This window comes from Capsicum annuum, chromosome 2 (genome assembly GCF_002878395.1).
Source record: "Capsicum annuum cultivar UCD-10X-F1 chromosome 2, UCD10Xv1.1, whole genome shotgun sequence".
NCBI classification, from domain to species: Eukaryota; Viridiplantae; Streptophyta; class Magnoliopsida; order Solanales; family Solanaceae; genus Capsicum; species Capsicum annuum.
In genome coordinates this window covers 134880628-134903988 of record NC_061112.1, presented here as the reverse complement: position 1 = coordinate 134903988, position 23361 = coordinate 134880628, and the positions used below count along the sequence as shown (strand labels likewise).

Below are 23361 nucleotides of genomic sequence, written 5' to 3'. Positions count from 1 at the left end.
GATTTTCAACTTCAGTTTTATATTGCCTAAGCACATCTATTGCTTCATACTTACTATTTAGCAAATAGGTATAACAATATCTCATGAAATAGTCAATAAAAGTTATGAAATACTTTTTTCCACCACGTGATGGTGTTGACTTCATATCACAAATGTTGGTGTGGATAAAGTCTAAGGGATTGAAATTCCTTTCAACGGACTTATACAGATGCTTAGCATACTTTGATTCCACACAAGTTTGACACTTTGATTTATTGCACTCAAAGTTTGGCAAAACTTCTAAGTTAATTAGTTTTCGTAATGTTTTGTAATTAACATGACCTAATTGTTCATGCCACAAATTGTGAGACTCAAGCAAGTAAGAAGAATTTGAACTTTTATTGATTTCAACATTCATTACATTCATTTTAAAGAGGCCCTAATTGAGGTTGCCTTTTTCTACATACACTTCTCCTTTACCAAGTACAATTTTTCCGAAAACAAATACACATTTGAATTCATTTTTGTCTAGAAGCGAAACATAAATCAAGTTCTTCTGCAACTCTGGAACATACCATACATTGTTAAGTGTCAACACTTTGCCGGAAGTCATCTTCAAGCCCACTTTTCCTGTTTCTTCTACTTTTGCAGTAACGGAGTTTGCCATGTAGATCTTTTCTTCTACTTGAGTCGGAGCGAACGTTGAAAACAACTCCTTATTAGCAAAAACATGGCGGATGGCACCAGAATCCATCTACCATTCGCGAGGATTTCCCACCAAGTTGCATTCGGAAAGCATAGCACACAGGTCATCTATTTCTTTCTTAGACTCAGCCAGATTTGCTTGGTCCTTCTTCTTCCCTTTCTTCGGGGCACAACAATCCGTAGACTTGTGGCCAATCTTGCCACAGTTGAAGCACTTTCCCTTGTATTTCTTCTTGGGTTGATTGCTTTCATTTACAGATTTCTTTTATTTTTTAGAGTTGTTTTGGTCATCTTCTAGAATGTTTGCTTCATTCATTTCAGAATTGCTTCTTGACCTTCTTTTCACAACCTTATTATCTTCTTCAATGCGTAGTCGTACAATCAGGTCTTCGACTGACATCTCCTTACATTTGTGTTTCAAATAGTTCTTGAAGTCTTTCCACATAGGTGGTAGCTTCTCTATTATTGCTGCTACTTGAAACGTTTCATTCACAATCAAACCTACAATAAAGGTTGTGTGAATACTAAGAACATGTTTAAATTGTTCAACAAAGGTATTTGTTAATATCATACCTCCCTCAAGGAGATCATAGATAATCACTTGCAGTTCCTGCACTTGGAAAACAACAGATTTATTGTCTATCATTTTATACTTAAGGAATCTTGCAACGAAGAACTTTTTTGTTCTGATATCCTCTGCCTTGTACTTCCGTTCTAACTCTCCCCATAACTCTTTTGCAGTCTTTGTTCTGCTATACACATTGTAAAGGTCATCTTGAAGACCACTCAAGATGTAATTTCTGCATAGGAAATCTGAGTGTTTCCAAGCCTCCACAATCACGAAGCTCTCTTGTTCAGAGATTTCCTCAGGCACCTCCGGAGCTTTCTCAAACGTGAACCTTTGAAGACAAAGAGTGGGGAGGTAGAGGAACATTTTCTGTTGCCACCTCTTGAAGTCAATACCCGCGAATTTTTCAGATTTTTTTGCTGGTGCCATCGCCGGCGGAGCATTCGTGCGACTTATTGTGGCAATACTAGTTTCCCCCATAGTCGTTGCAACGTCTTGCACTTGACTATCGTTAGTCATTTTCCTGTCACAATAAGACAGTACCTTTAGTATATCAAAATACTTATTGAAAAGTTGCAGCAACTTTAAACACTTCTTATTTTTAGTTTAACGATGAAGTTTTTATTACTTCCAAGCGTCAGCCGAGTGATCTTTAACTTGTGATGAAGATTTTATGTCTTCAAATCACTAGTTAAGTTCAAACGGAGTAGAAAGCTTAAAGCTTTAATCTCCAGAAAATAAGCTATATAGATTCCGAAAGATTATTCCTTAAGATTGTTATATACAACTTTTTCGGGTACAAAAATTTGTATATACATGCAACAATAACTTCAACACAAGTTCAAGCCTAAGACAATAACACTTATGAAGTTCCTTAACACCTTCAACACAAGATTATTAATAACCTATCCAAGAAGTATGTTAATTTTCAGAAATGAGATAAAACAGAATTTTTTAAGGCCAGGTCCCCCGACATCACGGAGTGTCCTTAAGAAATAATTTCCCTTACTGTACTCGAGGTTATGGAATCTTCCTTCCAGAATAAAATGGTCTTCAATCCGAACAATAACGTACCTCAAATTGTTGAATTCTTCAAACTCACTCAACAGCTTAATGATCACACTGAGTTTTTGTATAGAAGAAGAGTGTTTTTGTTGTCAAAAATCATGTTTATTCCTGAGGAATATATTAGGTATTTATAGCCTTTAATGTGTCCTTTTAGAAAGGATGCATTGGTTCAACAGAAAGACACCTATTCAGTAGCAGTCACGTCCCTACGCCCAGTCTATGCTGGACATGTGCTTGATCTGCAGCTGTAGGTGACGTTTTACAAATTTCAGTAGCTTCTGCGTATATCTGTGCCCACAGGTCGTGTACCTGCGCTGCATCTGCTCCCGCAGGTCACCCTACAACGTGAAATAGTGTGTCTTTTCCCTCGAAGGATCGCATCCCTTCGTGATATTGCGTATGCGTTTGCATGACGTTTGAAATGCGCCCGCACTTAAAGAAAAATAATTCTATCAAATTTTGGACTAAAAATTTCACTTGTAAAACAAGTTTCAAAAGCCGAAGCCGAAGCTGAGCAAGTGATGACGACGACACAAGGTACCACCTTGTTCTTGACTCACTATCCACGTGGAGTAAGTGTTCTTTATTATAAACACTGCAAAGTTTCCTTCTCCCACCAATGTGGGAGAATTAGTGAACTTTTCAAGATAAGAGTACGCTTTCCAATTTGGTAACTCTCTTTCCTCCACTATTTTTTCCTTTATTTTCCATTCACACACACATAGAACCCAACAATATCTCCGATCTTATGGTATTGGCTTATAAATTTCATTCGTAAGAAAACTCTAAATATTGAGGGTGTGTTTGGTATGAAGGAAAATATTTTCCAGTTTTCTTATGTTTGGTTGGCTTATATGTTTTGGAAAATATTTTTCAAAGCAACTTATTTTCCTTAAATCCAAGAAAAATGACTTCCCTTCAAAAAGTAAGGAAAATATTTTTCAAAACTTTCTTTCACCTCACTTTAAAGTTGAAATATTCATACAATTCTCAAAATCATCTAGCCCGCCCCCGCCCCAATATCCTATCACCCCTACCCACACCCCCAATATCCTATCACCCCTACCCCCACCCCCACCCCCAAAATTCAATTGTTTTAAAAAGTATTTCAAAATTTTTTCTTAGTCCATTCCCTATCCCCACCCCCACCCCCACCCCCAAAATTCAATTGTTTTAAAAAGTATTTCAAAAAATTTTCTTAGTCCATCCCCTACCCCACCCCACCCCCACCCCTACCAGCCCCCTTTCCAAAAACAATATCTATATTTTATTAAAAAATTCAAACTTTTCACTTACTCCACACCTCTACCCTCCCCCCCTTACCAGCCCCCTCTCCCATCCCCCTCCCAACAACCTAAGAAAAAATTAAATTTATTTTTAAATTTTTTTTTCTTTCCCCTTCCCCCTCACTCCCCTACCCCGACCCCCAACTCCTACTACCCCCTTCCCCTATCCCCCATTTCCGCCAATTTTTAAAAAAATTTCTTTAACAAAAAAAATTCAAAAGTTTTTCTTACCCACCCCTACTAAATTTGTGATTTTATAGACTACTCTCCCTAACTCAAGTAAGTATCTTTTTAGCCAAATCAAATTCATTAAAAAGTTAATAAATATAATATATAATTTACTAAACTATCCTTAGTTTTTAGAATTAAACACTGTTAAAGAAAGTGAGAGTGTACTTAGAAAAACATATTCCCTTCAAATCAATCACTTGTCATGATTTTTTTTGGGACATATCTTTTATCTTTTAGAAAAAACATTAAATACAATGTAATTTGACTAAATTATTCTTATTTATTACTTTCTTCATTTCTAAATAGTTGTTATCATACCGTTTGCACTCTTTTTAAGAAAAATATTAGTTAAATTAACATTTTTATTATTTTTCTTTATTTATTTCCTCCGTCCCAAATTTTCTAATTTAATTTTTCATTTTACTTGTCTTTTTTTCGTTAATCAAGAAGAGATAAGAATTTTTTTCGTGTTTTGCCCTTTGCACTAATTACATTTTCTCTAAATTAAAATGTAAACATCATTTAATAGGGATATTATGGTAATTTAGACATATTATTAATTATTTTTCTTAATTAATGTGTCATATCAATTTGGGATTGAGGAAGTAATATTTTTATTTGCATTATATAGAATTAGGATGACAAAGAACAAAAAGAGTACTCCTATTCATTTAATATTAATATTATTTTTTTCTTTTCAACCATATTAATATCTCTATTTATTTCTAATTAGATAAATGTGAAAATAAATAAGTATTGAGTGCCATATTTTTAGCAAGAATGATACTCTTTCCCATTTCATTTTAGTTGTCCACTTTCGTTTTACACATATTTTTTTCGTTCAATAATACTTGTTCATTATTATTCCGACACACATGTTAAGAAACAACAAATAATTGGACTAATTTACTATGTACCTTTGAATATAATAAATTTAAGATATTGAGAAATACATTATTATAAATAGTATTTAATATCATAAGTAAAATAGATAAAAAAAAAATTATCCATTTATTTTTTAAACTGAATAAGTATTGTTGGATATTTATTTTTAGTATAGTGAACATGTATTATTAAATGAAGTATTAAGATATCATCAATAAAAAAGATAGTTTTACTAAGACTAAATATGAGATTTTTTTTTTTTTTATAAGATGAACAACTAAAGCGGGGTGAGTGAATAAAGTGGTCCAAAGCTAATATACTTAAATTTCGTCTGAATTTGTAAGAGCATTTGAGATAAATCTTTTTGTTTAAATAATACAACAATAATAACAAAATATGTATATTATCACATAGTGGGATTTGAGGAGGGTAAAAAAATATTTGCAGTCCATACTATTATCTTTGGAGAACTAAAAAGGTTGTCTTCGATAGATCCCCGACTCAAGACAAAGAATAATAAATAAATTCATAATAAAACATGAAGCAAGATGGAATAACAGAAATATGATACCCACAAAGTAATACTCCTATACTAACGAACCAAAGACACCCCCCATACCCTCCTACTAGAAGCTCCAATTAGGAGTGTGCAAAAATCAAATCGACCGATAAATCGAACCGATAAAAATGTGATTGGGTTATTGATATTGGATTGTTGGGTTAACAATTTTTTATTGGTTTTATAAAAAAAAATATTGGGTAAACGAATCGATTTTGATTTTAGCTTATTGGGTTATTGGTTAAGGATACCCTAAGTTACAAATTTACTCCTATATTTGTATGTGTATATCTATAATATATTAAAGGTGTGAAGATCCTTAGAAAAGTGATTGAAACTTTTTGTCTTTCATTAAAAGCCTCCACTTTAGACAAAATAGTCATTTCCCGGAATATTAAATATTTTGTTAAAATTTAAATGAAGAAGGTTTTCTTATTATGGTTATTTTTCTACACAAAAATTCTTTTCCAATTAAAATAAGCTTGGTCCCTTTAAAAAATGAAAAGGCCAAAAACGTCCAAATAAAATAGGCAATAAGTTTTCTATTTTGGTTAAATTTCTATAACAAAGATTCTTTTCCAATTAAAATAGATTTGATAAAAAAAAAAAATTATAAAAAAGGTCTAAAGAATAGGTAAAAGAATAGGAAAAAGAGGTCTATTTTTATATCTCAGTATCTTTTTTGATTTGGGTCAAAATTTTGATTTGTTTGTCTTTAGATTTGATTGCAATTTTTAGCAAGAAATTATAATATTTAATATTTACATGTTCATTCAAAATTTACTTTATATAAATTTTCAAATATATGGTAAGAATAAAATATAATTTAAAAATTAAAAAATCTTAAAATATATAGAAAATTTAATTTTGGACTCTTTTGTTATAACACAAAAATGACAAAAAAAATGTATAAGAATTTTTTTTAAAGACACAATAAGAAAGTAAAAGAATGATAAAAAGCTAAACTAGGGCATTTATTTTTGAAATCTTTTAAGAATCTAATATTATTAATATTATAATATATATTAGTGTTTGTGTGTGATTATAATTTAATCGGGAAGACTATTTTCTTAATTTAAAGAGTAAAATTTTATAATTGAATTACGAAAAAATAAGTATATACAAGTATGGAAAAAAGAGACAAAAATAAAAGATAAAATCCTCATTGCTAAGGTTTTAGTTTATTTAATTTTGATAAATAATTTCTGGAAAAAAATTAAAATCTGTCATATTTAGTTTTTTTTTTTTTTTTATGAAAAAGTTTTAGAATTACTACGGCTCACCATAATAAACTAGCATTTATTTTAAAATGAAGTGAGTATTAAAAATTTAAAAGCTATAAATGGCAAATTAAGTAAAACATTAATGCGTGGTTACTAGCCCTAGACAAATGCGGATAATTCTTAAAAGGTCACAATTTCCCAAAGATTTATTTTTACTGTTACAAAATCCAAGTCCTATAAAGTAAAAAAAGTAGAGCAGCACCCACTGTTTCGTTCTGTTTGGTTTTCCTTCATATGGTTTTGTTGCCTCTTCTTCTTTTTTTACCGATATCACCACCCAGCCGGTTTCTCCATTTTCCCCTTTCTGTTTTCTTTTAATCCCAAAAAAATCGAATTTCATTCTTTTTCTTTATTTCTTGACCCCAATTAATTTCAATTCTCGTGAATAATTAGAATTTTGGGAATTTAATTCGGAGCTGTTTCAATTGATCCGTTGATCAGGTCAGTTTAATGTTTTATTCCTATTAGATATATGTGATCTTGGATTCGGATCAATTTATGTTTGTTTTTTGTATGGGTTTTGGGAATTTGTATGAATTTTTGATGGATTATAAGGATTGATTGATTTAGATTGAAATGCAGATAAATTGTGAATTAGGAATTGATTCAGAATTTCATCTGTTTTGGTATTATTTTTATTTTTATTTATTTATTTACTGTTGTGAATTGTTGACCAGTTATGTGGACTTTGGCTCAACCAGTTTTCCTGGAAATTTTATTCTGTATGTGAGTAGAAACAGTAGATTTATTTTAAGGCTTTAATCTGATAGCTGATGTTAGTTTGTTACCTCATTAGGATTGGTGAGTTAAGGCTTGTAATAGAAGGTCGCGGGATGCTCTGTCTAGTGGTATGAATTCGCGTTAAAAATGTTTGTTTGATATAGTTCTAATTTACTGTGAAAGGTTTTTGCTTTAAGACTTTAATCTGCTTGCTGATGTTTGATTGATAGGAGTATAAGTTAGCATTTAAGATTCATATTGCGGATTCATTATTTGTTTATAACATTTTTGCACTGCCGTTTATCCGGAAGATGATCCAGATTTAAAGCTTGTATAATTGTGAAATGTGTATACTTTTGCTTATTAAAGTTCCATTTTTTCAGTTGTGTTGGAGTAGAAGATGGCCACGTTAGTTGCGAAACAAGGGCCATTGAGCAGTCAGAATCAACATACACCAAGAATGAGAAATCAGTCTAAGGTTTTTAGGAAGAGAAAGTTTGTCCTAAATCTTGATGAAGAAAAACTTGAAAAGGACAATGCAGCATCCGCGCCCGATGTTACAGATTTACCTAATAAGAAAAAAAAGCTTTGTTCTGAGTCTGGTGCCCTCCGTGGCAAAAGAACTGTGTCAGAGCATGTGAATGTTGCAATCAGGAAGGAGGAAGCACTTTTATCGGGCGGATCGGCAGAGAAAATTAAAACAGCGGAAAAGCCAAAGAGGAACATGATTAAATCACGTCTGAGAACAAAGACAGTAGCTAAGCAAACAATGACTGTAAAGGAATCTGAAGGCTCACATAGAAGAATCACCTCAAAGGAGCATCATCGTTCAGCAGAGAAGAAATTAAGTTCTAAAATTTGGGATGAAATGGTGAGTAATGATGAAGAAGAGGAAGAGGAAGAGGAAGAGGAAGAGGAAGAGGAAGAGGAAGAGGAAGAGGAAGAGGATGAAGAGTATTTTCCAGGTCCCTTAACAAAATTTCAGATGCCACTGAAGGAAGCGTTGAATAGTTTGAGAACTTCCACCAAGGGAAAAGTTCTTAGAAATGGACGTATGAGAAATAAAGGGAATGACGAAGAGAAAGACAAGCCTTCCCAGTGCAGGGACAGGCTCAAACTATCTACCTCCACAAAAAACTTTCTTCTGAGTGGAAATTCGCAGACTAAAAGGATGCCTGATAAAGTAAATCTGGAACAACACCCAGGAACTTCAAGAAAGAAAATGGCAGGGACTCGTGAAATTCAAGGCTCAAAGAATAAAAGGCGGGCGCCTGCTATATTAAATGAACAATGTCTAGGAAGGTCCAAAAAGAGGAAGATTCCTCAAGGAGAGAGGACAATGGATAACGTGGATGAAAGTGAAGAGGAGTGGAGTATGTCCAAGGAAAAACCAAGTTTGTCCAAGGATGTAGAGAATAGAAGGACATCTGTGCGACATGCTACTGGTTCATTCAAGAGATACGGAGATTTCTATGTTGGTGAGTGGGAAGATGATACTGATGATTATGAGGTTTTCCCACTAAGTGATGGACATCATATACCCAGTAACACAAGAAGCCAGGGAAGTGATGTTTCACCTGAGTCGAAACCAAAAAATAGTCCAAAAGATATGAGAAAAATTTCAGGGAAGTTATCTGCTTGTAGTTCATTGCCTTCTTGGGCGCCTGCTAAATTAAATGGAGAACAGTGTCTTGGAATGTCAAGCAAGAAGAAGCGTCCTCGAGCAGATAGAACAATGGATAAAGTGGATGGCAGTGAAGATGAGTGGAATGTGTGCAAGGAAAAATCAAGTTTGTCCAAGGATGGAAAAAAGAAGCAGAGAATTTATGAAAAAGATGCAGAGAATAAAAGGACATCAGTAAGACGTGCTGCTGCATCACTCAAGAGATACGATCATAATTACTTTGTTGGTGAGTGGGAAGATGATGCTGAGGAGTATGAGGTTTTGCCAATTAGCGATGGACATCATACACCAAGTAACCCAAGAAGCCAGAGAAGTGAAGTTTCACACGAGTCAAAACCAAAAGATAGTCCGAAAGATTCAATAAATAATTCAGGGAAGTTATCTGCTTGTAGTTCGTTGCCTTCCACCTCATCGTCCTCTGGTTCCACAATTTCAAGAAATGGAATAGATGGATCTAAAAATATGAAGGTCAAGCTCTTTTGTTTCATATTTCACTTTAAATGGCATTTCCTCTCTTTTTTACTTGATATCTTCAGACGATGACACTTATTTATGTAATCCTATGCAGGTAAATTGTCATCAATGTAGAAGAAGTGATAGAAGAACTGTTGTTCCTTGTACGAAGTGTAAAGAGAAATTTTACTGTATCAAGTGCATCAAGGAATGGTAAACCTCTAATGTGTATTTCTTATCTTGCTGTCCAAATGCTTAGAGATTCTCTTTTAGTGTCGAATGGAATTTTAACATCATTTTAAGCTTCCTGCTATTTATATTTGGTGAGCAGGTATCCTGAATTGGAAGAAGAGGAAGTCTCAGAGCTTTGTCCATATTGTCGTGGAAAATGTAACTGCAACTTGTGCTTACACTCACGTGTCATGCTAAAGGTTTGTCTTTTCCTTTTAATCAAACAAAATGAGTTTGTTGATTTTGTTTTCCAATTACTGCTAAAATACTTATTTCCTTGAAGACATCAAGAAAGGATCTCACTGATCGTGAAAAGATTGAGCATTTGCACTATTTGATTTTCACCCTCCTTCCCTTTCTAAAAGAAATCCATCACGAACAAATTCAGGAGATAGAGACGGAGTCTTCTACTCGTGGTATGCATCTGAGTTTTAAAAACAAGACATTGAGTCTGATGAATTTTTACATTGATAAATAGTTTTTATTACAGGGGTATCTTCATCTTCAGTTGAAATTAAACAATCACTTTGTCACAATGATGAGCGAGTTTACTGGTAATGTATCTTCTCTCTTATTCTCCTGTTTTTTCTTCCAGCTATTATGAAATGTACTGCAGACCTTATTTTTGGAGGTTTCATGCTTATTGATTTCTTGGCCTTGGAGCAGCAACAACTGCTCAACTTCAATAGTTGATCTTCATCGAAGCTGCCCAGATTGCTCATATGAGCTATGTCTAAGCTGCTGCCGAGAGCTTCGGGGAGGCATGTTTCGGGGAAATAGTTGTAAAGCAGTTTACAAATATTCAGACAGAGGTTGTGATTACATGCACGGTGGAGAGCCACTTCCTGAAAGTTTTCATAATGTTGAAATTCCACAGGACCAGAACAAACCAATTACTTGGGTTGCTAATTGTGATGGTAATATCATTTGTGCTCCTGTCGAAATGGGTGGATGTGGAAAATGTGTTTTAGAGCTCAAGCATCTGCTACCAAGAAACTGGATATCAACCTTGAAAGCAAAAGCAGAAAGGATTCTGATTCAATGCAATTTTTCCCAGATGATTTCCCAGCCGATTTGTAGAACAGATGACCCTGAACTGTTACATAGGGCGGCTTCAAGAGTTGGTTCTGATGATAACTGCTTATATTCCACTACTGCAAAGGACGCTATGGAGGATGAAGCGCTTCTACGCTTCCGTAGACACTGGGCCAAGGGTGAACCGGTGATTGTACGAAACGTTCTTGAGCATACAAGCGGTTTAAGCTGGGAACCAATGGTTATGTGGCGTGCATTATGTGAGACCACTGACTCAAAGATCCTTACAAGTATGTCAGAAGTAAAAGCTATTGACTGTCTGGCTGATTGTCAGGTTCTTTCTCATTCCTCTGCATTTTGTAACTTTTCCACAAACTTAAGTATTTACCACATTTACTTATTCATTCTCCCACTCCCCTTTCATTTGGTAATAAGCATGTTTTCTAATGAGATCTTCCAAGTCTAGAATCCTTTTGTTAAAGAAAGCTTTCTCTTCATATTAAAACAGTTGCTTCTTGAATATCTTCGTGGAGTTTATTAAAATATTACTATCTCCGATTGTGCTAACTGCTAAGCATCAAATTACATAAAACTTTTGCAGGTTCAGATTAATACTCGAAAGTTTTTTAAAGGTTATACAGAAGGCAGAAGCTATGAAAATCTTTGGCCTGAAATGCTCAAACTTAAAGACTGGCCACCATCTGATAAGTTTGAGAATCTCTTGCCTCGGCACTGTGATGAGTTCATCAGTGCATTACCGTTCCAAGAGTACTCAGATCCAAGGACAGGCATTCTGAATCTTGCTGTTAAATTACCGGCTGGAGTCTTAAAACCTGATTTGGGTCCAAAGACATACATTGCTTATGGTGTCACCAAGGAACTTGGAAGAGGGGATTCGGTGACAAAGCTCCACTGTGATATGTCGGATGCGGTATGATTATTTTCTTGAAACCTGTAACATGTCCGATGCGGTATGATTTCAACAGGACTATTGTAGTTTGTTCATTTGACGACTTCACTTCATTTTCATGTCAATGCCACCCCCTTAATATGTATGTTGACTTCTGAATAGACCTGGTTTATACTTGAAATCACAATTTAGTTTGTTCATTTGACCACTTCACTTCATTTTCATGTCAATGCCACCCCCTTAATATGTATGTTGACTTCTGAATAGACCTGGTTTATACTTGAAATCACAATTTAGAGGATATTAACTTTGATCACATCCAAAAAGCTAGAACCAAATCAACAAGGATCTTGGCAAGAAGGTACCTCAATTGTATGAAAATACCAAAAGGGCAGCAAAAGCTGGCATTTTTCGAAAATATAGCACATTCCTTGTGTTGTTTACATGAGGCTCATAAACCTCATGGCTAGTCCTATACGATAAGTTTGACAATTCTCACATTTCAGGTAAACTAATCCACATGCTACAATCTAGTTTTATGATTCATCTCATCTTGGTAGCAGTTTATCACTTTTCCCATTTTTTGCGTTCCGTCCTTGATGCGTTACCTGCTAAGATTGCAGCTTACTTTTTCATGCTTATTTGATCACAAGCTAATGTTTTCGAAATTTTGAATTGCTCAGATAAATATTTTGACACACACAGCAGAGGTGGCTGTAACTGATGAGCAGCAGTCTGCAATTGAAATACTGAAACAGAGGCATAGAGCTCAAGATGAAAGAGAACGTCTCGAGCGTGAGGGCAATGAATTTCCTATGAAGATGTCTAGTGATATCGGAAGGGAGGAGAAAACATCAGATGATTCAGAGACGACTGGAGGTGCCTTGTGGGACATCTTTAGAAGGGAAGACGTACCCAAGTTGAAGGACTATCTTTTAAAGCACGCAAAGGAATTTAGGCACACTTACTGTTATCCCGTTGATGAGGTTTTTCACCCAATCCATGACCAAATCTTCTACTTAACTTTGGAGCACAAGAGAAAACTGAAGGAAGAATATGGTTAGTAATTTACCTTGTTCTCTATCTTTCCTTTAGAACCAGAAAAGAACATTTTACTTATTAAATTCAAAATGTGGATGTTTAATAGGGGTTGAACCTTGGACGTTTGAGCAAAGACTTGGAGAGGCAGTTTTCATTCCAGCAGGATGCCCTCACCAAGTGCGTAATCTCAAGGTAAAGAATCATACTTATATTTTCCATGAAAATCCAGATGATCAAGTTCATCCAGTAACCAACTTTTTTCATCTTTCCAGTCATGTACAAAAGTTGCGGCTGATTTTGTTTCTCCTGAAAACATTCGAGAATGCTTCAATCTCACAGATGAGTTCAGGAAATTGCCGAAAGGCCACAAGGCCAGAGAAGACAAACTAGAGGTACCATATCAAAATGCGTCATTTTAATCTGGCGATAAGCCTAGCCTCCATTTCTTACTGACTTGTATTGGTCCTGTGCTGCAACAGATAAAGAAGATGGTCATTCATGCAATCAATCAAGTTGTCACAGATTTGGAGCAGCTCACGTACATAGTTTAGAGAATAGCAGTACAAACAGTTTTCTTAAGCAGCAGAGTAGCAGTTAGGTCACATTTCTTGCAGCTTAGGCCCTCTTCACCATTATTGCCTGTAGAAAAGTAAATGTTATAGGGACATTCTCTTTTATATCATATTTTTCCCTGCAATAAAGGCAGCTTCTTCGATATAGGGACTGGTAACCTTTGTATTTAATAATATAACGTGAAATTTCATGCAAAATACGTTCTATAGTATAGTGCTAAAGAACAAGCATAATATGCAGGTAAAAACTTACCGTATTTGATATTTATGTCAAATTAATAAATGCATAATATGTTTGCCCATGAGTTTTTACATTTTAGCACTTAATCACGATTAATTAATTTAACATACATTTTTGCCTCAAATAATAAATATATCTAATTTGATTTAAACATCCAATGCCAATAAATATTACTCAGTTTATTGGTCAAACTTGAAAATCAATTTAGAGCACAAACGGGCCGTTTGGCTAGGAAATTAGTTATTCCGCCCTCAAGAAGGGATAAAAATAACGCTACAATTTCAAGATGAGTTATCTCATGCATTTTATCCAAACCAAATATGAGATAAACTCATCCTAAAACCAATTTCGAAATTAATTATCTCTTATTTCTCCTACCAAATGACCCCTAAGACTAAGACGTACACAATAGCTAAAAACGTATCCGGTGTATTATACATGTGGAATCTAAAACGGGTTAGGGTTCTTCGTACATTAATTCGTTGGGAAGGCGAAATCACATTCATCTGAGGAGATATGAGTACATATGCAACCTTACCCTTACCTGCGAAGTCAAAAGACTGTTTCCAATAGACCCCTGACTCAAATAAAATATATTCTACTCTGATCCTCAACCTCCATATCTTCAGGTCATATCCTCAATAAGCTACAAGTGTATCATGTCTAATTACCTTACCCCAAGACTTTTTCGATCTACCTTTACCTCTCCTAATACCCACTACAACCTCCCATACCTCTTCACTAGGACATCTGTGAATTTTTTATTCATATGTTATAACCATCTTAGTTTTGCCCCTCTTATCTTGTTCATTATGGAGGTCATTCTCAAATTGTTCCGAATAACTTCATTTCTGATCTTATCTCTCCTAATATGTATACACATTCAACTCAACGTCCTTAATTCTATTTTTATTTTCTTAAGTGTGTGAGTTCTTGACGACCAACATTACGCCGCATACAATATAACTGATTTAACCATCACTTCACAAACTTACTTTTAAGACTTGGTGACACATTCTTATCACATAAGACATCAGATACGAGTTTTCATTTCATCCACCTCCGATATAAAACTAAAAAAAAAATATAAAATTTAAAATAAATTTTTGATAGACTACAATTTGTAACTGACATGAAATTCAAATTTATGAAATTTCGACTATGAATATTAAGCCAATGCCAATAAGCATAATAGTAGGTCAATATTCGAATTTTAAGTTTATAAGTTTGAAATCAAAAGCCCCCAACCTATATTTGAATTTTTAACTACATACCAGGCTTTGCGGGGTTTCTATTACTCCTCAAACTATTTTAAAGCGGAATTATTACACCCTTAAAGGTCGTTTGGTGTGAGGTATTAAAACATATAGTCCCGGGATATATTTTTTGATGCTATGCTTGGTTGCCAAATTCAGGATAACTTATCTCGGGATTAACAAATAGTACCGAGATAAATTATCCCACCTAAAGGATGGTATAAACAATTCCATCATATTTTAACTTGAGATAAAGTCGTAAAATGACAAAATTACCCTCTAAATCCTTAATTATTAAATAAAAAATTATTTTTTTTTAATAAAGTTAAACATGTTTGAAAGTTTATTTTTTTTCAAAAAATACAATTCTAACTTTTCAAATATTAATAAGAGTAATCCTTTTTCAAAGTTTTTGATGAATGAATTTTTTTAAAAAAAATAGGATTATCAACATTTTATAAAATTTAGAACAAAATAAGTAATTTAACATGAAATATTAAGCTAAATAAGGTGAAAAATATTTTTATAAACAAACTATCTATTCTTAGAAAGAATGTAATGCCTATCATTTTTACTACCACAAACTAGACAATCATTAAAAAATAATAAACTTATTTCCCAATCAAACGACCCCGTAAAGACTTATATGACAAAGAGAGTGTATTTCACTGCCTTTAAGAGATTGAGTCATCAAAACATATTAAAATTTTATTCTTAATATTTCTTTTCAATATATATATATATATATATATATATATATATATATATATATATATATATATATATATATATATATATATATATATATATATTATTTAAATTAATATTATATTTTTTATTATTAATTTTTGTTTTCTTCCTACCGTCATAGTCAAATTCTCTCCACCATCATCCCACCAATGCCGCTGCACAGCCACCACACTCTCCGCCATTTATCCACTTTTTCACCTTCCTCCATCCTCAAACCTATATTATTTAAATTATTATTATATTTTTTTATTATTAATTTCTTTCTTCTTTTCATCACTATAGTCAAATTCTCTCCTCCATCATCCCGCCATTGTCGGTGTGCAATCACCACCATCTCCATCATTTGTACACTTCTTCGTCTTCCTCCATTTTCCTCCCTATATAAATCATCAACCTATATTATTTAAATTATTATTATATTTTATTATTATTAATTTGGTTCTTCTTCCAATCATCATTGTCAAATTCTCTCCATCACTATCCCATCATTGTCGTTCGCAATCACCACCATCTCTTTGTCCACTTCTTCATCTTTCTTCATTTCCCCGCCATATAAATCCTCAACCTTCTCTCTTTTTTCATTGTTAAATTCACCCAAAATCTTGCCTAAATTTCAAGAATTAAGAATCAAGCATAAAAAAATCAAAAATCTTTAAGACAACACTGTACTGCTAACACCACGTTAGCTTTTACCACACTTTAATCTAAGCCAATCCTCTAAATCAAAATATTGATCTCATATCATTCACCAGCACCACTCTATTAGCTGCTGTCGTCGTCGCCGTCGCAAACACTATTATTGATTTTTTATTGAAATTCATTACTAGAAGAAGATTCTTAATCACATTTTCAGAAATTTAACCCATTTTTACATTTTTAGCTTATAGTAGAATTTTTGATATTTTTTTAATGATGAAAAAATGGTGGCAAGTGATGAAAAGAAAAAAAATGGATAAGAAAGTAAATAAAAATTAATTTTAAACAGAAAATACAAGTGTTTAAATATGAGATTGATGTGTGTATTGCACTGCTTACTGCAAATTTGGATGTAGTGTTTCGAGGTAAAATTAATTCCACTTTAAAATAGTTCGAGAAGAAGGGGAAGGTATATGACCCCCGCAAAATATAGATGTGCAGTTGAAAATTCGAATATGTTGGGGAGCCTTTGACCATTTTCTCTTTTAGTTTTTTTTTTTTTTTTAAAAGTTTTCAAACTATATACTTTTAATGAATTTCTTTTAGAGAAATATAAGGGCTTGTTTGGCCATGAAATTTTTTTTCTTTTTTTTCGAAATTTTTTTTCGAAGTTGAAAATTGTGGTGTTTGGCCATGAAAATTTAGAAAATAATTTCGGAAAATGTTTCTGAAAAGGGAAAACAAGTTTTTGTTGTTTTCACAATTTTCCAACTCCAATTCCAACTTTTATTATTATTACATATAACCCCAAACTTTTAAATTTTTACATAAAACTCTCCTTATAACATTACTTTTTCAATATTATGTATATAACAGTTTTAAAGAATAAGATAATTATAATTTCAAATTTAAAGCTATCCTAATTAATATATATCTCTTTTTCTCTCTCATCATTATTTTTGTCCCTTATTTAAGACATTATTTTACTGCTAATTTATATTTATACCCATAAATAAATAAAGTATTATATTTATAATAGAAATATACAAAGTATGTTATATATAAAGTTTATATCATGTATATATCATATACACACATATATAGAAATAAAAAATATAAAGAAACATACTAAGCATATTTATATATTTATGGTATATGATATAATATACCATAAAATGCAAAGTATGTTTTACATAGAAATAATTTATTCACACATAGTAAAATCTTTCATGTATAAGAAAATTAAAGAAATAAATTAACGGCACCCTAAAATTTAATAACAACTCATCATTTCCTATTTTTTAGGAACGAAAAATGAAGGAAAGAAATTAAATAAATTCCTAAAAAAATAAATTTGTTTGAAAGATAATATTTGTTACCTAAAAAACAGGAAGCAATGATCTGTTAATATAACATCCATAACGACTATTAATGTAAATATTATATATGTAATGATTGAAATTCATTAAATATGGCCATGTATATGTAATTATTTTTATAATAGTGACTAATTGTGTTCTTTTTTCATTAGTAGATAAATTTTAGTTGGATGATTTTGATAGTTTGTAAAAATTATAGCATAAAATTATATTTAAAAAAGTTTTCAAAAGTCAAAAAAGAAATTAAAAAAAGAAATGACGAAACACAACTCCAATTCCAACGTAAACTCCAACTCCAAAAAATTTGAACTAAAAATGCACAGCTCGACTCAACCCACAAAGTCAACATAGGAGCCGACTCTTGACTCCTCTGTCGTCTGTACAAGAAAGTGTATATATGTAAACTTATAAATACAAGTGAAGAGACTTACATGTCTTTCTCAATAAAAATGAATCTGCAGCAACCACGATTTGAGTCATGGTGACCATCTTCAAAAGATACGTCTCAATCCATAGTTGAATTGTGTGTAAACTTCTATCAAAACAAAATCACGTTTGTACTTGATGTGTAAACCTCAACATTATCTTCGAGCAAAACTTCAAATAAGCAATGAATATATCATTTAGACTTTGCTAGAAGTGATTGAACACTATAAAAGAGGTGAGAATCAAGTTAAGTCCTTTCAGTTCACACTATAGGATATTTGTGTTGGGAGGCAATTTATCAAAAGTGCTTACTTATAAATAGCCTATCATGACATTGATGATATCATTCTAGACTAATTTCCAGACATACCCTAATCTTACATACCACTTTCTCGCGAGAACTATCACGAAGCGAATGAATTCCCTTACTACAGACAACCACATAAATATCCTCTAGAAGATTTTTCTTTTTTTTTTTTTTGTAAATCCTAGCCATGATAACATAATTTTTCAAAGGTGGAGTTAAACCATGAATATAAATTGAAGTTGTTTTTGAAATTTTGTGAGAGAAGTAGGGATTGAAAAAAGTGGAAAACAAGTTTTTCATGACCAAACACTATTGTTTTCACCTTTTTTTTAGTAAAGTGAAACAATTTTCCGGAAAAAGGTGAAAAAAATACTCATGGCTAAACGGCTACTTAATGTGAAAAATCGTCACTTTTTCAACACCCATACTACTGTAGTATAGTCCTATATGTGGGTCAGGAAGAGTAAGGTGTACAGAAATTTTATCGATAACTTTGTAGAAAAGAAACTTGTGATCTTAACATAGAACACAATTCATAACTCTATTTTTGTAAAAAAGAAACTTAGTATAAATACATAAGATTTTTACAAAATAAAGTATGAGTTGATCACTTGATTCATACGTTAAAACAACTAGAAGAGTAAAACTAATCTAAGATTTGTACATATGTTCTTCTACAAAAACGAAGAAAAGGATAAATTAGAAAGAGAGAGGAACAAGGAGGAGGAACATATAGATAGAACACAAGATATGCAGCATATAACGTTATTCAACGAAGTACATCAAATTCATGTTTGAAACAAGAAATTTTTTTGAGTGTGATAGGTACCAAGGATTTTTTTTTAGTAATTTATCTCAAAAATATTTATATATAATTTAATAACACTCTATCGGAGTAAGATGTGGTCGAGATATGAATTAGGGGAGCAGATATTGAACTCGGAATGTCATTAATCGATCTTGCTTTCCTTACTTTCATAGGTATAATTCAAACTCTTTCAAGAAAATATGTTTTGATTTTTTTGGGGATATTCATGGTGTCCAAACCAACTTACATGCTCCTCGACTAATTCCATAAGATAAAGGCCACCTCGCCAGCAACAATAACACGATAACTCTATTTACCAAGACTAGAACAGATGAAAGGAAATCACCTAATTTTTGTTATGGGTGAGAATTGAACCTGAGATCTCATGTTGTTCAACCCAACTTCATTGAACCATTAAATCACACCCCTGGGTGTAATATTTTAATCAACCAAACATTAAAAAAATTTAAAATACTCTTATGCACAAATATAAAAGTATTTAGTTATAATGATATCTCATATGGATGATCATTAATAAAATATTAATATAATTAAAATGTCTACACTAACAATAATATACCCAATGTATTACCATAAAGTAAGGTCCGGAGAGAGTAAAGTATACGTAGTCCAAATCACTACCTCAGATGAAGTAGAGAGGTAATTTATAATAGACCCCGGTTCAGGACATATAACAGTATAACAAACAAAAACACAAAAGCACACAACAAAATGGGATAACACACTGTTAAATATTAAAGAAAATAAGACACCAACAACGTACTACTATAAACTATCTATCCAAAACCATATACATCACCTCAACACCATGAACAAGGAACTCTAGACACAAATACAAACAAAACACTTTTTCCTACTAAAATGATCGAACTCCTATGCACTAACCCTCTACCCTAATCTGAATCCTGCACACCTTTCTATCAAGGGTCATGCCCCCCGTAAGCTGAAACTGCTCTATATCATGCCTAATCACCTTCTTCCAATACTTCTTCAACCTACCTCTACCCAGCCTAAAACCATCCATAGCCAACATCTCACACCTCCGCTGTCTTAGCCCACAATTACCAACAACCACCATCTACCATCCACAATAACCATAGTTGCCAATCATTATAATTAGTCGTCACCGCCATTAACATCACTTAGTATCATCACCACCATCAATTATCACTATATATTGCCAATAATCGTCAGCATCCAGTGCCATCCTTAGCTGTCACTAATCACTACCATTTACTTCAACTATTACTCGCCGCCGCCATCAATCACTACTAACTATTATCCTTAATAACACCACAAGCCATCACCATCCTCAATTACCGCCACCATCATCAGTAACTATTACCCACAATAACATCATCCTCAATCAGTACCCACAACCATCATTGATAGTCATCACCATCACCAATAATCATATAATTTTTTTTTTGATAGCTGTGATGTTCAAGTCAACTTGTACACACATCAACTAATTTTATGAGGCATCTTCTACCTCTACCAATAACCAGATAACTTCGTCCATCAAAATTAGGACAAATAGGAGAAGATCATCTAGTATTTTTGTCTTTATTAGAATTTAAACATAAGAGTTCATGATATTGAGCTTTATATGTATTAATTTTTTTAAAAATATATTTATTTATAAATTTAGATATATAAAAGAATCAATCTTAATTATTTGGCATTCAAATCTCAATAATCAAATATATAATACAGTGTAATTGTATGAGTGAGACTTTAAGAGAATAATATCCATGGACTTCTATTCCTACCTTGAAAGGTAAATTGACGATTTCTAATAGACCTCGATTATGAACTTAGAAGTCATTTGGTGAGAAAAGAGTTATCCAAAAATAATTTATTCTGAAATTAATTATTCTGAGATTACCCAAAATTATTTATGCACCATATATATGGAATAATTCATTCCATCACTATGTTATAAATAGTGGGATAAATAATTCTGATACTAATTAATATCTCCAACCAAACATGAAATAAAATATTCCTTCATTTTATTTCGGAACTACTTATTCCTTATACCTCACACCAAAATGACCCCTTACATCCTAATGATTCTTCAAGATTTTGGAGTTAATTCCCTAAATTGTCATTGAACTTATGTAAATATCCCACTAAAGTAACTATTATTTTTTTTAGGACAATATTATCATTAAACTATACATATCTTTTCAATAAAAGGTAAAACTAAAAAATAGTTAAGGATGTGTTTGAAAAATCACAAGCGGATTGAAATTAAATATAATTACACAGCTTTATTCTCAATTAGGAGTTGAGAATTGGGTACAATTACGTGATGTAATTACAAGGTTACATTTTATTTATTTTTTTGTATTTTAATTTTTTTTTTATTTATATTACTTTTTTTCTATTTACTTTATTCATCTTTCATCTCTTTTCTTCTCATTTTCCAACCTTTACTTCTTATGATTAAATATAATTACTCGTATTTTTTTTATTTTCTTCATTAACATATAATTACCTTATTATTCTAGTGTTTGAATTAAAGTAGAATTTTGTTATTGAATGAGATTACAGACTTATAGTTTTCTTTTTTTTTTAAATTATATTTACTTCTTGAAATTTTATATAAAAGTATTATGTTTTTTTCTTGGATTTTGGATTTATGTTATGTTTTATGTTTCGATTTATTTGTTTTAGTAATATAAACTTGTTATTTCATATTGCATGTTACGACAAACTGTCTAATTATATATAATTTCAATTCTGTTGTAGCTTTTCAAACATGTTCTTAACTATTCTTAGCTTCACCTTATATTGGAAAGATGTGCATAGTTCACTGACAATATTGTCTTAAAAGAAACAAAAATTATTTTAGTGGAATATTTACATAAGTTTCACGAAGTTTGTTAAGTCCAGGCTCAAATTGTCAAAATCCAAGAAAAAAACATAAAACTCTTATATAAAATTTCAAGAAATAAATATAATTCAAAAGAAAGAAAAATATAAGCCTATAATCTCATTCAATAACGAAATTCTACTTTAATTCTAATACTAGAATAATAAAGTAATTATATATTAATGAAGAAAATAAAAAAAATATTTAATCATAAGAAGTAAAGGAAGGTTGGAAATGAGAAGAAAAGAGATGAAAGATGAATAATGTAAATCGAATTTAAAAAAAAAATTAATAGAAATAAAAAAGAAATTAAAATACAAAAATATAAATAATATAACCTTGTAATTACATCACGTAATTGCACCCAATTCTCAACTCCTAATTAAGAATAAAGCTGTGTAATTACATCTAATTTCAATTCGTTTACGGTTTTCCAAATATATCCTTAAATATTTTTTAGTTTATCTTTTATTGAAAAGATGTGTATAGTTCAATAATAATATTATCTTAAAAAAAATAATAATTATTTTAGTAAGATATTTACATAATTTCAATGATAATTTAGGAAATTAACTCCAAGATTTTGCTACCTATCCTACTTGCGCAAATATCCCTAATTCCACCCAAGAAAGTAGTTGGAAAGTTTCAAGAGCAACTTTTCAACATCATAGAAGCATCTAAATACGCTTCTAATCCAATTCCAAACAACAAAAATATTAGTAAAGATGCAACTTTTATGAGAACTTAGACCCAAATAGCACAATTATTTTTTGACCACCATGTTATATAGCCAATTCTTTAACAAGCAATTCCAAAACCAATTGCAAACATTGAAGGAGCAAGTCAAACTAGAAAATATACAAATAACACTAACACAAAAACTTACCATGAAAGAATAAGTCCTCCCAATTCTTCCAAACCCATGTTTCTTTGATCTCTCATCCTTTTGTGTTTTCATTCAAATCTCTCAATTAGTACTTCTTATGCAAAGAAATAGATCTAGCACTCCACAGCAATTAAATAAAATAGTGTCAATTGACTTCAAATAGATCTAGATCTATTTTTATATATTCTCCATAACAATAATATATTCAATATAATCACAAATAAAATTATGTACTCTTTATAACAATAACATATCCAGTATAATCCCACAAAATAAAATCTTCACCAAACAAAACTTCTTCATAAACCTCCTTCCAATCCCCCTCCCTTTCCTCCATAATGAGGAAGCACAAGGGCAAAAGCAAAGAGATCCCTTATATAGGGAAAAAAAAAAGAGTAGTGCAATAGTAGGGTTTGATAAAACATATGAAATGACTTGTTTGCCCTTATTCTTGAGGAACAAGAAACCACTGATGGAAGGACTTTTTGGAGCTTTAAATATGGGAGTTTGGTAACAGATGGGACTTTCAATTAAAAAGATAAACAAGTTGTCCAATTAAG

General features: G+C 32.0%; 1 protein-coding gene and 1 long non-coding RNA gene across 4 annotated transcripts; one reads left to right on the top strand and one right to left on the bottom strand.

The window, feature by feature from the left end:
* The first annotated feature begins 6674 nt into the window (after positions 1-6674).
* Positions 6675-13408, top strand: LOC107859618 (lysine-specific demethylase JMJ25). Of its 2 annotated transcripts, XM_016704674.2 has the most exons (12): positions 6675-7005; positions 7668-9436; positions 9537-9634; positions 9753-9852; positions 9936-10068; positions 10143-10206; positions 10319-11021; positions 11289-11618; positions 12281-12656; positions 12745-12830; positions 12911-13030; positions 13118-13408. In XM_016704674.2, exons 2-12 carry the CDS (start codon positions 7685-7687, stop codon positions 13187-13189), a joined length of 3834 nt encoding a protein of 1277 aa, XP_016560160.2. In that variant the 5' UTR covers positions 6675-7005; positions 7668-7684; the 3' UTR covers positions 13190-13408. The 2 variants fall into 2 exon arrangements, with proteins under 2 accessions (XP_016560160.2, XP_047263032.1); XM_047407076.1 differs by having other exon boundaries at positions 12745-13030.
* LOC107859619 lies at positions 11649-23333 on the bottom strand. Of its 2 annotated transcripts, none has more exons than XR_007052413.1 (5): positions 22802-23333; positions 17904-18069; positions 13181-13277; positions 11963-13108; positions 11649-11876 (listed from the first exon to the last, which is right to left on the bottom strand). It is a non-coding gene; the product is annotated as an uncharacterized LOC107859619 (long non-coding RNA). The 2 variants fall into 2 exon arrangements; XR_001671424.2 differs by lacking the exon at positions 11649-11876 and having other exon boundaries at positions 12832-12944; positions 13035-13108.
* Between the last annotated feature and the right edge of the window lie 28 nt (positions 23334-23361).

Bases quoted from the DNA above. Each gene is read 5' to 3' on its own strand.
- LOC107859618 (XM_047407076.1), top strand. From the start codon at position 7,685: ATGGCCACGTTAGTTGCGAAACAAGGGCCATTGAGCAGTCAGAATCAA. The intron at 9,635-9,752 runs GTAAACCTCTAA...TTTGGTGAGCAG, and splicing joins ATCAAGTGCATCAAGGAATG to GTATCCTGAATTGGAAGAAG. The intron at 11,022-11,288 runs GTTCTTTCTCAT...AAACTTTTGCAG, and splicing joins ACTGTCTGGCTGATTGTCAG to GTTCAGATTAATACTCGAAA.